Below are 14898 nucleotides of genomic sequence, written 5' to 3'. Positions count from 1 at the left end.
TCTGCTCCATGAACTCTCCATACCAAAGCTGCTGTAAGGAGCCATTCAGGTCAAAAAATCCCAACTCCTTCTTCTTAGGCTGTTGCCAGAAGCAGTTGTATTTTTTGGTTGTATCAAATTGGTTCCAATACTGTTCCAGCAATATATGAAAATAATGAGTCATAGGAGCTTTATTCAGACAGATTCTCTTCCACCTTTCATAAAAATTACCACTGATCAGTACTACATGCAGCTTCTTCAAATGCAATTGGATAGGATGTTTCTGAGATACTGCTCATGCAGGGAAAAGTTAGCCATTCAAAGCACAACACGCATACACCTCTGCAACGTGTTCTCTACAGCACGTATTCAGCCATACAGCTAGCACAGCTCACAGGCACAGCCAGTAAACAAGCAGAAATAAATCAGTCTGTTCCTCTGTAAAATTTTTGCCACTGGAATTACCGTAACTCCCACACCGATACTGTAGATGATCCTGTTTCATCTTGATTATGAGCAGTATTAACACCCAAAGCAATAAAATATTTCACATTCTCATTTTATTCAAGCCAAAGGACAACTCTGCTGCAGTGACATATGGCTCCGCTCCTCTGTGAGTATGTCAGACTGCCTAGAAAATCTCCTTGACTAGCCAAGGATAATGCTTCTTAAAAATCAATGACCTGCATTAATTTGTTCTTTCCACCAAGAAAAGCTCACATATCATCATAATTGTCTTTTTAAACAACAGACAGATGAGTTCTCTTACATTGTTTGCATTTTTTCTTCTTAAATAGAGTGTGTTTAGAACATGCCCTTGATTATATGGCCACAATGTCCCCCCCCCAGCCAAAAAGTTAGCTTATTGTTGACAGACAGACTGAGGAGCAATTCCTGGTAAAACAGATTTGAAACAACATAAAGAACATAGGCAATACGGACTAGAGTATGGTAAGTTTTGCATCACTTTGAAAATAAGGGGAAGATCACAAATAATTAGTTATGAAGAGTTTTCAAACTCAAGGGATCTAGGATCATTTCTCAATTTTTTTTAATCTGAAAACCTTCTCTATAGGATTTATACTGACATCCCTGTGACTGTCCCAACCTGCATGCAAAGGTTGGAAATAAGATCTCTCTTAAGGAAGGAAATAAGGAAATAAGATCTCTCTTACTCTTCTGGCTGCACGATTTCTCCCCATGTTACCGCAAGACCACCAGCTGCCTCGGTAGAGCAGAGATTACCCCCCAAAATCATTCTGCAGAGCAGGAACTATATTACTTCAAGCCCTCTGAGAACCTGAAACCAATGTCCCCACTACCAACACGAGACCTTCGTAAATGGCTTTTGTAAGCTGTCCTCATGAGGACAGAAGGGATCTGCATTTTTATATGATTGGAAAGTATTTTTCTTCTTTAGGATAGAGGTTCATGTAATAAGGAGAGCTGCAGCTTCACAAAACTGTAACAGCTGACACAGAGCATCAGCTTGTAAAAAAATGTGTACAAAAGGGGAAGAAGAGAAAAATTCATGTCTTCTCTCTCCATCTAGATCCACACTCAAAGCAGCTGATTTCAGACCAATAAAATTCTGTTTATCTATTCTGTTTTTAACAAAACATTTTCTGCCTGTGCCAGTAATTTCTTAATAGTAAACAGGATGTAAACTGCATGACATACAGGAGCAGATTTTGTTTAGCAAATGCTTAATGTCATTGTCATGGTTTCTAAAAACGCAGCTTGTAGTGGCACTGGAAGTTGCACTTACTGCTGCTTAATTAACAAATGCCAGTTTCCTATTTATGTGCAATATAGGGACATTCAGATAAAATAAAGGAAATATTTACTCATGTACTACTGTATGAGAACGAAATACACGATGAAAAAAACTTAAGCCCTAAAATTCTGAACTGTTGTTTCCTCTAATCTATTGGGAAATAATTTAATTGATAATATATCAAGTGTTTGGGGGGGGGGGTTGCCTTTTTTTTTTTTTTTTAATAAAAAAATCCCCATCTCACCTAACCAAAGGAAGTTAAGGAGGAACCAAGGCCTGGATCAACCTCAAGTACTGCAAAGGAAGAGTTAACATAGCCATGATATAAATGCAAGAATGATCGAACAAAATCAGAAGTATATGAACTGTAACTACAGAGAAATCAAAGTATTATTTGACTAAGCTGATCTGCATTTATTAGATACCTGTTTAAGCAAAGCAGGAAGGAACAATTGCGTTAAATTCACAAGCCCTGAAAAATTATGGTATCTGCAGAATTTAGTGCTTTAATTAACATATGCTGGCAAAGAGATGCTTAGGGATAGAAGAAAAAGGATTATTTTTGTAGCAGTCAAAATCTTTCTACAGATTTTTGAAGTGGGATAACCTTTAAGATGTCTACAGCTTCAAATATGTTAAAATACATTGTTAACCTCTCTTCCATTTGTAATTTATTTTCAATTACCATGCTAATAAAATGTATTGAAACCTCTAGATCTCTTTGTGGCATTATTTGTGGAGAGGAATACTTAATGAAATACCAAAATAATTTTATCCAAAACCTAACTCTTTAGAAAAGTTTTTTGGGGCTAGAATAAATCTCTTTTCAAATAGTTCGAAGTAAAATTTGGCAAGAAGCAATGACTTCTAATTGGTAATGCACAAAATCTAATAATGTGAAATGGGCACCAATCGGTTGATTATCTTTTTTTACAACGAGCATTAACTTATCTTTGTATTACCATGGGAAGTATTCCCACCAAGACCTTGTTACTGGCATTTGACCCTTCAGTGAAAGCTACAGTGAAGGCTGAAACATGTTCTTTTCTGCTGAAGATGTTCTTTTCTACCCAAATATCCTCCAGCAGTTTTCATTTCTTCAGTTATGATAACTTCTGCCTCAAGTGTTTGGATGGGTGATATCTAGCTGAGGGAGAAGAGAGAAAGAATACCAGCCAGGCTTTACAAAGACAAGGACCCAATTTAAAATAGTAACTGATCTACAAAAAAATCAAAGGAAATCTTAGTATTAGACTCCATTTCAAGTTTTTTTTTAATGGAAAAGTTAAAACTAAGCATCTAAAGTTAAATTTACCATAACCAAGCTGAAATCCATAAAAAATAAAATCCCCCCAAAAAGCTCTAAGACATGAAACAGGTCTAATATTTATGAAACGTGTGCCACTGTTGCATTATCTTACATGATGTTGAACAAATTGGTCCATTTTTATCCAGCCATTATTCACAGAAATTTCTAAACTAAATGAGAGGACCAATAAATAGATTACCTCCTTTGAAAATCAGATATTTAGAATATAATCATTCATCAAATGCATGTGAATAGTCAAAATTCTAGGTACAAAATTCAAGAGGAAACTTTTCCAATATCTAGTGTCTGTGAAAGAACATTTTGATCTTTTAAATTGCCCAGAATAAATCATCATCAATATTCCACTAAAATGAAGTCAGGCATTCGTAAAAAGAAGTAGGAATTCTAATTATTGTAAAAGTCTACTAACTATTTACATCTGGAAATATGAAAGGTAAATGACTGAAGTGAAACCAAACCATCTCCTGGAAGGAGAAAGAGTATTAGAAGCTTTTTTCTTGAGATTGTTACAATTTGAACAGTATTTTTAATCTCCTTTTCACAAATACCTCAAGAAACACTCAAGCACAAGGAATAAAGCTGGAAAACTGATTAAAGAGGAAGAACAACCACAGCCATAACCACACCAACATAAAACAAAACAAACCAGAAAACTACCCCACTTGCAAAGGAAATGAACTGACTGAATCTGGAAATCCATTTAAACTCGTTCTTCTGCAGTTGAGTATTGCAGATTGTCTTCTGTAAGTGTCCACTGAACTCTGAAACCGTCAGCAATTGTACTGTCTAAATTTCCATCCATCTATCCCAAGTATCTTTTTTCTGAATCCTAACATCTGAATTTAATGGAAATTGAGATACAGCAGCATAATGTAGAGTCAAAGAGAGGATTACAGGATAAAAAAAAAATCTGAATCAGGTCTCATTAGTTTTCAACTCTATACCTGAATTTTTTTCCCAGTAGCACATTATATAGTTCTTGGTTAGATAATACATCTCTTTCATCTATTACAAACTTCACTACAGAGAAAGAATCTATTATAGCTTTATAACAGATAGAGAAGTCTCACAAAAGCCATTTTTACCATTAAAAAAATCACATAGCGTGCAACTGTTCATAATCATACCTATCCTCTTACTTCCAGGAAATCAATACTGGTACAGTCTACTTTCTGAAAAAGTCACTGAGATAATTGATGAGTACATAAAAGTCTTAAAACTGCTAACACTAAATAGATTTTACTTAGCCATAAAATATTTTTATAATGAATATTTACACAAGCAGTTGATGTATTACATTAGAGAAATTAAAACGTTTTCCTCTTGACAAAAACGTTCCCTTAAAGTGTTTACAGTCCAAAATGCAGGTAATAACTTGCAGTTCTTCACAGCTAAATGCTGTATTCACTAGTTCTCTCCCCTAATATCCACTGCAGTTACCAACTTTCTTATATCATCTTGATCCTACCTTAGAGCCAAAACAGGAACACACTGACACAGTGACTAAAGGAACCAAATATATCTCAACTTATGCAGAGTAGCAGCCAAAACTATTTAAATAAAGGACTAAAATGCAACAGTTTGGGACCATAAAATGTATTTACTGTTCTGTCTTCTAGAGTAACTTCTGTCACTGTTGCCATGGAGGGGACAGGGAACAAAAGAGTATTCTGTTTAAATAAATGGCTTTCAAGGGGTTGCAATGGAGAATGAAAAGAACTGTTAATTACCACTGCTATGATTAGGTCACTTTGAGATTGTTCGTATATTTTAAATGAGGACACACAACATAACAGTGACATATGTCACTGTCCTTTATTACCAATCGTAGCTTGAAGCATTAGAATAAGGAGAAGATATCCCATTTTTTAATTTTTTCTTAGATTAATGTACTACTCTGGACCCAGCCCAGTACAAAGTAAGGACTCTCAATAATGAAGGCATAATTTGATAAACCTACATATTTTATATGCAAAAATGTGTATCTTGTGTATGTTCAGTTGATCTGCTCAGAACCATAACATTTACTGAAACTTAAAATTTTCATACATGTATAAGGTTGCATCTTTTTAGAATGTCATACATAAACATAATTCTTTCCTCTTTAGCTTCTTATGCAGCTCATCATGGATGTTATTTATTGTTGAATATTTATGCATACAAGCTGTCTTCAGACCAAAGAGTCACTTATGTCTTGTACAAACTACAATCAGAGTTTTGCTCTACTGAGACAGATGTGCTCGCAGGTGATGCGGGTTATAAGGCTCTGATACTCAGTTCTCTCATGTTCTTTGAGCAGTTACTTAGCCAAGGCCCCAGTATCCCCATCTGCAAGCTACAGACAACATGTTATGTTTACTGTCCACAGGCAAAAATCCATTAATGTCTGTCAAGTTCTATGAAGTTTGCAAACAAAAAGTGTTCTTGAAATGGTTATTACAGAATAGCAACACCGTTACCAGGAAAGCAGTCAACCAATGCACAATTTGGACAGCAAACAGAGAGAAGATTTTTTTTTTTTTTTTTTGGTAAGAAAATATTTGTTCTTCTGAAAAAAAAAGATATGGTATCTGCAGTTTAAAGGATTTTATAACTTTAAAGAAACATCTAGGAGAATCGTACTCAGGAGGCAGTTAAGAAACCTACAAGTTTGCTTTTCACACACAAGAAAATGCATTTGGTGAATACTCAGCAGCCGTTCCTTAACGGCCTTGTAAAAACGGTGCATTTTGAAACAGCTAGTCAAGTACATTGTCCCATGCTTTAACCAATTTATCCATGCGTTTGTAGAAAGGTAAACAACTCAAAAAAGAAACTGTCCATTGTCCAGTTTTTCCAAAAGATGCAATCTAAACTTCTTAATCAGGAAGCAAATCATGCCACTTCCCAGTGCTCCTGACGCGTGGAAGGTGCGAGGATTTGCAGCGCAGCCGCGCTGCCGCAGTGTCATGCCAAGCCAGCGTTCATTTTCTGTCCACCTCATTGCCAGCACATCACTCCTCCGTGTTCCCTTCCATCTCTCCAGACCACACTGTCCTTTTCAGGCTCTTATGTCTCATTATTCATCAGGCACAAGTTTTACTGAGACTCCCTAATGCTTTTTCCAAACTGACTGTACTTTGTCACAGTCTCCCGGAGACCAAATCACAATTTCTTATTTAAGTATAATAAAACAATGAAATTGAGAAGATCTCTGAATACCTCTAACAAACACTAGTGCCAACAGCTGCTATATATAACCCACCAAATAACTTTTGCAAAGAATGCTTACACAGACAGTTAACAAAAGGGTCCACCCACAAACTAAAAAAAAGTTCATGTAGAGGCAGTCTCCAATTTTTTTAAAAATATTTGAATGTGAAATGTAATATTCTAATGTAACGTGCATTTTCTAAGTTACCCTACTTTATAAATATCCTGCCTAGTACAAGTTCCAGAAAACAGCAGGTAAACAGGATTTGTTTGTTTGTTTTTTATAATAAAAGCACACACATAAGTCTTGTAAGAGCAAAGTTTCATACCAACCCAAACATTCACTGAGCTAAAAGACAGTAAATTCTAAAATTCTAGAACTTCTGTCTTGATTAAAATCAGATCATTATATTAGATTTTGGACATCTAGCCACTTTACCACTCCTTTTAATGCAAACTTGTGCTAGACATTTCTTCTACTGCACTGTCACACAGCTAGCTAATTCAACAGCATATAATTTAGGTAAAAGAGAGAGGTATTAGATAACTAAATTATTGTCCAATGATCCATGTCCAAAACAACTAGAAGTGACAAGTAGAGTCTTTTGACCAAACACTCTTGAATCAAATATCAGAATCCCCAAACTCACTCAGAAAAAATACACTGACTAAACAAGTTTTGTTTGCAGTGCTTGGCATCGTCCTGTGAAATCCAATCCTGCTATCTAGAAAGAGAAAAATACCCTATCATAAATCACATCACCAAGAAAGAAACAAAAATTTCCACCACATATCACAGCAGTACTCTTGCCTGAGCTGAAAGAGGACCACCCCTGAACCACGTGAAATAACACTGTACAACACTCAACAGCTCCAGGCCTTAATCACTTACAAGGGACACAGGAATATAAGGGATTAACAACAGCTGGTGGTAGGTTTACAGGTGTACACACTTTCCTCTTATTTCTTCACAGGGCTTTTACCCCAAATAGCTCCAGCACATTGATCATCAACATCAAAAAATTCTCCTGTTCTTGAATATTGGGTGGTGCACTCCCAATAGCATACCAGATCCCTGCAGCTTACAGACACCTGCAGCTTAAACACCAAATTCAGTATTTTTGCAAGGTAGGAGCACAGTGAGGTGCAACAGAGCTAAAAAAGCTTCAAAATTTATCCAGTCACTGTCTCCTGCTCCCCTTTGCTGTACTGCTACCATTCATATGCTCAAAACATTGTCATTAAGATAGGTGAATTTAGGGCTCCATAAAAGAGAAGAGCTAACATGAAGAGAGGGGCAGTACCTGGGCTGCTGAAAGACTGAAAATCATCCTCCCAAACCAACTCCATGCAACAGGACTTGATCCTGCTATGAGACTCTCATAAACGAATATAGGGAATAAGTACAGCAGAATGGAGGGAAAAATTTAATCTTTGTATTTATTTCCACAGCTGCACATACAGAATTATTTCAAGAGGTATGTATGAACTTTAAGTAAAATATTTTGAACATCAAAGGCACTGTCCTCAAACAAGACATTCTCAGAAATATGTAGGTGTTTCTTCCCTTTTGATTCCAGTTGTGAGCTGCGTAAATATGTTTGCAGGTATAGCTCTTCAGTCAGAATATCATCAGATAACGGTAGATTTTTCCCTTTTCCCTTTTTGAATATCATACCAGATTTTGATATTCCTATACATGTTCAAAGAACATTTAAAAATAAATAAATACATCTTGGATAAAAGTTACCACGATTCCCTTACAGTGGCACAGAAGAACAAGTGAACTTGGATCTAACTAATTGGTTGGATTTTTTACTCCAAATATGCTGTTTTAACAGAGAACACTTAGAACTCAAGTTGAAATGGCAACATCAAGTTTACCTCATAGGGAAGTATTAGAACTTCTGTGATTTCCAAGAATAGATGAATTCTTTGCAAATAACTGGAATTCTCTCGATGCACAATAAAAAACACAGTATGTAGAAGTATCACTTGACACTCCTCGGAAGTCTGAATTTAGTTATAGCAAGCACTGATGATTACCTGCAAAGCTTTGGAAATCTCAGGAAAATTTATAAAGTTGTTTGACACAAATTCCATACTTTTGTAAAAGCAATGCCTTGCAAATGCACATGTAGCTGCAGACATCTGTCAGCTAAACAATGCTGAGGTGCTTCTCCCTCTGTAGTTCCATCCTACTAGGCAATGATCTGGAAAACCTCAAAGCGTAACACATTAAGTTCAAGAAACCGTTTCAGGAATCCTGACTCCTCTCTCTTATCATCTGTAGCACATGTTTACCATTTATGGCTTGTCATTAGCACAACACAATCACTAATATTCCAAATACTCAAGAAGCTCTGTAGCTTAGGAAGAAAGGACATTAATATTCTGAGTGATTTGGAAACATCCAGACTTGGAAGGCTCATGACTTGGTACTGCCATGCTTGGAAGTCTTTGACACACCGTGCTCCTAACAAGTGCAGCTTGCATACATAAAGCAATATTGATTCAGTGTGCATAATTATTTATACAGCTGTTCAGAGACACAGCATCTTCAAATACTACTGCAGACATTAGACTGTGTCTTCCTAGCAGAGGTTTAGTGGTTGTCAGTGAGGCTTGACTTAATGATGCACTGTGCGCCAACCACTATACTTAATCAACTTTTTTGGTTGGCCTCACAGAGCTATTTTCCACAACCTGATCTTGTCTGCATGATGCCTGTTATGATTTCATGTTGGTAGGAGTTTTGCAGCATATCTTTCATAAATAAAACTGTCCTGTTTTATAAAGACTTTGTTGATAAGGAGCAAAAATATCACAGTATCCAGGCAAGGAGTAAAAAAGACTGTAAAGCTGCTGTCTGAGACAAGATAGCTGGAGACTGAATTTAAAGGAAAGGCTGCCATCCTTCTAAACAAGTAGTTCAAACTGTTAAATAAAGGTAGGAACCAGGACAGTTAGGGATGATTATTTTAAAATGAATGCCTTTATTCCCACCACACGGTGTCTTTCCCAGTGCCATTTACAGGAATTCAACACTGTGATTTCAAAAGAAAGGATAAGAACTACTCTTTCCTTTGCTGCTTTCAGCAGCACAACTTCAGTTGAACCTTCCAACTAGGAAACTATGCAAGCTAATGTTTTACATGACCTGCTTTATTTCTCACTTAAAATGCAAAACAGAACATGACATAGTCCCAAATATTCAGCCGTACTAGCTTTTATATATAAATACAAGGAGTGTTCAAGTATAAGTGAACTTTGTTTCACGGATCATCTGAAAATTTTTTCCTGATGCTTCTTTTTCATTCCTTTTCATACAAACACGTTTTAGAAACAACTGTAAAGAAAAACATGGGTTAAATCATTTCCTTCAGCTTCTTACTCCAGCAGTAAGATGTATGTGAATGCCACGTCCCTCCTTACCCACAGCTGTATTACTACACACACCCTCAATTCAAACCCAGCTCCTAGTATTACTTTTTTCTTCTCTACATAACTTGTATAATTGAGATATGTGGTTATCTGCTTCCTCTGGCAGGCATCTGTGGCAGCTGATCAATATTTGCTGGACAGCATGCATTTCCATGCTTACAGAGTGCCATATAATTTTCTATTACTGTCCGCAGCTCACAAGCATATCTACCTCTCACACCAAACTTTTCAGCTTCAAGCTCAAGTTTCCAAGCTTCAGCATTTTAGACAGGTGAAAAAATATCAGTTTCTCCAGCTGTAGAGCAGAGGTAATGATGTACCAGAAGCAAGATCAATCAAATGGCACCTAAGCCTTTTTACTCCCCAAAGCTAGTTCTAGTTCTGTAACAGAAAAATCCAGGAAAGCCCATACAATCTTTTTGCTTGGCTTAACCTCATGTCATCAAAATAAACATGAAACAATATGTTCCTTTTTAACCACTTGATGAGTCAGTGCAGTTCAGGAAACTGATAAAAGCTTTATGGAAAGAAATTAATATTGCATGAATGCTGCTGGAGTTATTAAACAAACGCAAATGAGAACCCAGCACTGAGGTCAAAAGAGATTTTCATATGATAAGGTAGAACTGCAGAAGAGTCACCAGTGATTATTACAACAGGTTTTTTGCCCTACAAAAATGGCATATGATCTAAACAGGTAAGTGAGTCACTGACACAGTTACGGTGTTTATACCAGATCTTACAACCTGATTACATTGCTTTTGACAATAAAAGAAACCTATATATATAAAATACATAAATACATATATATATACACATTATATAATACATAATACATATTAGATATTATATATATATTCCAGTATATACTACATTACGTGCATATATATCCCTTTTTATTCATACAAATGAATGTTTATTATCAGAAAGCTTTCAGATAATAAAAATCTCTTTAAAAATGTCTTTCTTTGCAATTCTTTTCAAGCTGTAAGACAGCTCGAAACACCTCAGTTATGGGCATTTAGGGAACCTTTTACAAATCCAATGCATGATTAGTTCTTGAAGTTTCCAGTTGATTATATTATGTGAGATGACAACAAAGATTGAGACTGATGTTTTCAAAACACAAACTGGATTTGATTTTTGAAAATGCACTCCATTCGAGTTCTTTTGCTGGAGGCCAAGAGAAAGACCAAAACTATCAGCCTTCCTGCAGGAGTCTGAAAGGCTTGGACCTGCAGATCACAGATGCCTTAAAGATGTCACCTAAAGGTAGTCGCTTTTTGTTATCCACACTCACACTATACTTTAGAAATACGCACTCGTGTGACGACAAAGGAGGCACAGTTACTGAGCATAGTGACTTCCGCAGATTAAGCTCCTGAGCATTTGATTCAGAAAAACACTTGCATTTTAAACAGATAGAAAATTTCTGAAGAATTTTAGAGATACATTTGAACAAGGAGCAGCTTAGGCAAGAAGAATGGGAATGAATGCTTAGCACTAAGCAGTCCCCATGTCTCCTGTTACATATGAAAAGTAAATACTGATAATATTTAAGTACTTCAAAGTATCATCTTGCAATGATTCTATTAATTTCTCAAGAAAAAGGCATTTTTATTTGCATCAAGGACAGCCATTTAAAATCCATTGTAGACAACATTCATCCAGTTACAGCAAAAAGATAAAATCCTTTGCAGTGACATTACATAGACAGAATATCTTTTAAAATTAAGATCAGCCTTTAGGAAATACCACTGAACAACTGGCTTATTCATTACTAACCTTTCTTTAATTTAAAGTTATGCAAAAATAAGAGTAGACCTACAGAAGAGGCCCTTTCTAAATTCACAGAGACAACTCCATAGTTTAAGTTAGCTTATGAGACACTAATGAAAGTCTCATTAACTTTTTAGAAACCACATCTCCAATTAAAAAGATAGATACAGCAAGAAGGTTTGAAGTAACCTTTACAGGATCATCTGTATTGAAGATTTTTACTGTTAGTTAGAGTTTACTAGTTTACTATTTTCTGTTGCATAAATCATCTGTTATGTACTATTTGTTAGAAATAACAGTGGCCTATTATAACAATATACTCGCATTTGGAAGATTACACTTAGGCACTGGAGACCATTGCCAGTCAGCAAAGTGCACCAGTGTAGAAAACAGCCACAACCCTTTCCGCATCAAGCACAGAAATTCTCAACATAGACTCTTTGTATACCGCTGGAACAACCCTCAAGAGACAATCTTACACAGGAATTACCTTGGGAGATGTTAATAGATGTAATGTTTCTAATATTCTATTTATTTGAATTCCTCAGCCTTATTTCTCTCTTATTCCCTCCCCTGTGTATTTGACTGACCACTGATTGTACTGAGAGTTTATTCTTAAACATGGTTGTTGATTTAAGGTCTAAAAACTGCACTTTATTAAGTGGACATATATTATTGACTCCTACGTTTGATGGAAAAAAAAAAGCTTCTTCTTTATACCACAAATTCAAAGATAAATGTCCTATGTTTTCATTAAGAAAGAGTCTATAGTTAGGAATATATGTATTTTTCAAAAGTAAATGCTTCAGAAGGTCTCTCTCTAATCAAGGTCCTTCATCAGGACTTAAATGATTTCATCTAGTACATTAACAGTCTCAGAATATCACCAGAAAAGTCATTCCTACTATTCCATTAGACCAGTTCATACATTTGTGTTGGCTTTTTTGACTTGCTGAAAGGAAAATATGATGGAGAGCAGAAGAAAGTTGCATCTGCAGAATTAGTTCAAGTGAAGACACAGAAAAAAGAAGTAACATAATCAAGAACAATCATAGTCTTTCTCTGAGATCTTCTTATTATAATAAATAAAATAACCTTCTGTAGAAAAGACTAGTAATTACTCTACATCATCATCTAAAAGGTGAGAAAAACTGAAGATAACAAAGCAATTATTTTCATCCTGTACTATTTAAATAATATTTAAATATTAACATATTTCAATGTGTTTAACTGTATTTCAATCTTTTTTTTCCGAAGAGATGATATTCTTAGAGACTGAGTAAAATTTAAAAAAAGAAATTCCCTAATCACTAATCAAAATAGTAATTCCTACATTTCCTTAAAAAAAAATCTCACACAAAGACTTGGTTTATTGAGTTGATCACATCATAGCAATTACACAGCAGAGGACAGAGCAGTCAGCAAACAAAACATTCAAGACTTACCATTTACACAGACTTCAAAAGATTTGCAAAGGTCATCTTCAAACAGGCAGCCTAAAAACACAATAGAAAAGCAAAATTAATACAGGTTTCAAACTGTGGATAATTAGTACAGACTGAAGACTTCTCAGGCTCTTAAATCCTCAGTGAGAGTCAGACATTTAGTTGACCTTAGGAGTCTAAACTGACAGTACAGAAAGTCAAGGACATGGAAACAAGCCCAGCGAGACACCACCTCTTCCTAACTGGTTGTGTCCAGAAAAACCTTTGATGCTTTTTCCTCCTCTCCCCCTTTTGCATGGCAGCGCAGCAATGCTGCAATGCACTACAAAAATAGACACCAAGGATTCAGGAGTATCCTCAAGCTACTTCTAGTGAGAAGAGACCAAGTACAGAAACGGCATGGAAGCCCTGTCGGCAGGGGCATGCACTGTGCTAATCCAACCAGTAATCTCTTTGCTTCATTTTTGGACAAAGGTAAGGAACTAGGACTGTATGGGCTCCAAGCAATGAGGCTCTATTTTGAACACAGAGACTGACACAGGGAACACACTTATTTTTACAACCAGTTAAGCCTCCTAACATTTCTCCGGGAATTACCTTAAATCATAAATGGACAAAGGGAGTTACAGAAATTAAATGGACTTGAGCAGTTTCATGCCCTGTATCAAATAATAATAATAATAATAATTGCCAGGAACTTCACCATATCTAAGCACAGAAGCAAATCCTCTCTCCGCAGTTGTGCTTATCTCCACGGAAGCAGAGAGTACAAATATCTTAACTCATCAAAGAGAGTCAAATGGATTAAGTAGTCTGTTCTCATCAAAAAAAATGAAAGGCTTAAGAGTCTCTGCTCATAAATTTCCTGAGTCCTAACCCTGCTAAAGAAAAGTTCAGGGGGACAGAGTGACTTACGCATGCCTGCGTGGCCTTTCAGCAGGCAATCATCACCGCATCAGCATATCATTAAGCCTGAACTAATATACTATGTCTTTCAGCAGGATTTATTAGCACAGTGCTACTAGGTCTGAGCTAAGCACGCAGACACAAATTCCAGCCCGCTTGGAGCACCAGCACAGCCGCTTTGCATCTACCGCACACCTGCCGGTGAAGACCACATAACCGTAACCTCGCAAAGGCAAAGTCTACGACAGGCATGCCGAAAAAGAAAGTGTTCTCTTGCTCTCATGAATCAATAAACCGGGGATACAATTTGGTAGCTGCTGAAAGGTAGAGAAATTTTCAGACCAGGAATGGATTCTGCAAGCAGAGCGTCTGGAATAAAACATGAACTCTGGTTTGTATCATATTTGAGATATGCAAAATTTTGTTCCAGACAAGTCTACTGTAGCAGTTATTTGACCTGAAAAAGTGCCTGAAAACTCACTAAAGAGATCCAGTTGCAGCTTTGGTGCCAGCCCAGCAAAACGGAAGGATGTCTTAACCACGTACTGACTGATAAGGAAGGTAGAGCAAGAATGACGGCGGGCAGCAGTGAAAACAAACCGGGTTAAGTATATTGCCAAAAGCAGCTTTTATAAAAAATAAATAAATAAAGCACACACACCACCATACACACCCAGAAATAAAAGAATGTGAGACTTCAAGTGCTAATGTAATTCAGGCAAATGGAAGGTATGCGTCAATATTTGTGTTTTCATAGACTTGAAATTGCCATCTGTTCTAAAAGGAATGCTTTTATGGTTAGGAAAACCCCTGGTTAGATCTGCCTGCCTTGTTTTCCTGAGAGATCGCTGGGCTTGAACTGGAAGCCTGGAAGGGCCAAGTCACTTGCAGGACTCCAGAAGGTGACTCCGTGGCTGACAGAAGGCAGAGTTTCGCAGCTGAGTTTCCAGCCTGCAGCAGCGGCCCTATAGGTCCTAAAGGTGTCAGATAACAGGTTGCAGACAGGAATTTTTCTAGTGGACTCATAGATAAAAACAGCAACTGGT

The 14898-nt window shown here is 36.6% G+C and overlaps 1 protein-coding gene across 1 annotated transcript in view; it reads right to left on the bottom strand.

Annotated features, from left to right (window-relative positions):
- The window catches only part of PTPRN2 (protein tyrosine phosphatase receptor type N2), a 592277-nt gene extending 578173 nt beyond the window's left edge, over positions 1-14104 (bottom strand). The window contains exons 1-2 of the mRNA XM_085317725.1: positions 14041-14104; positions 12947-12997 (exon numbers count right to left, since the gene is read on the bottom strand). Of these exons, the coding sequence (XP_085173851.1) occupies positions 12947-12997; positions 14041-14104 (115 nt within the window). The remainder of the gene's footprint in view (positions 1-12946; positions 12998-14040) is intronic.
- Positions 14105-14898: the final 794 nt, after the last annotated feature.

This window comes from Rhea americana, unplaced genomic scaffold (assembly GCF_003343005.1).
Source record: "Rhea americana isolate MKP2758 unplaced genomic scaffold, rheAme1 scaffold_50, whole genome shotgun sequence".
Taxonomy (NCBI): Eukaryota; Metazoa; Chordata; class Aves; order Rheiformes; family Rheidae; genus Rhea; species Rhea americana.
This window is presented reverse-complemented; position numbering and strand designations above follow the sequence as displayed.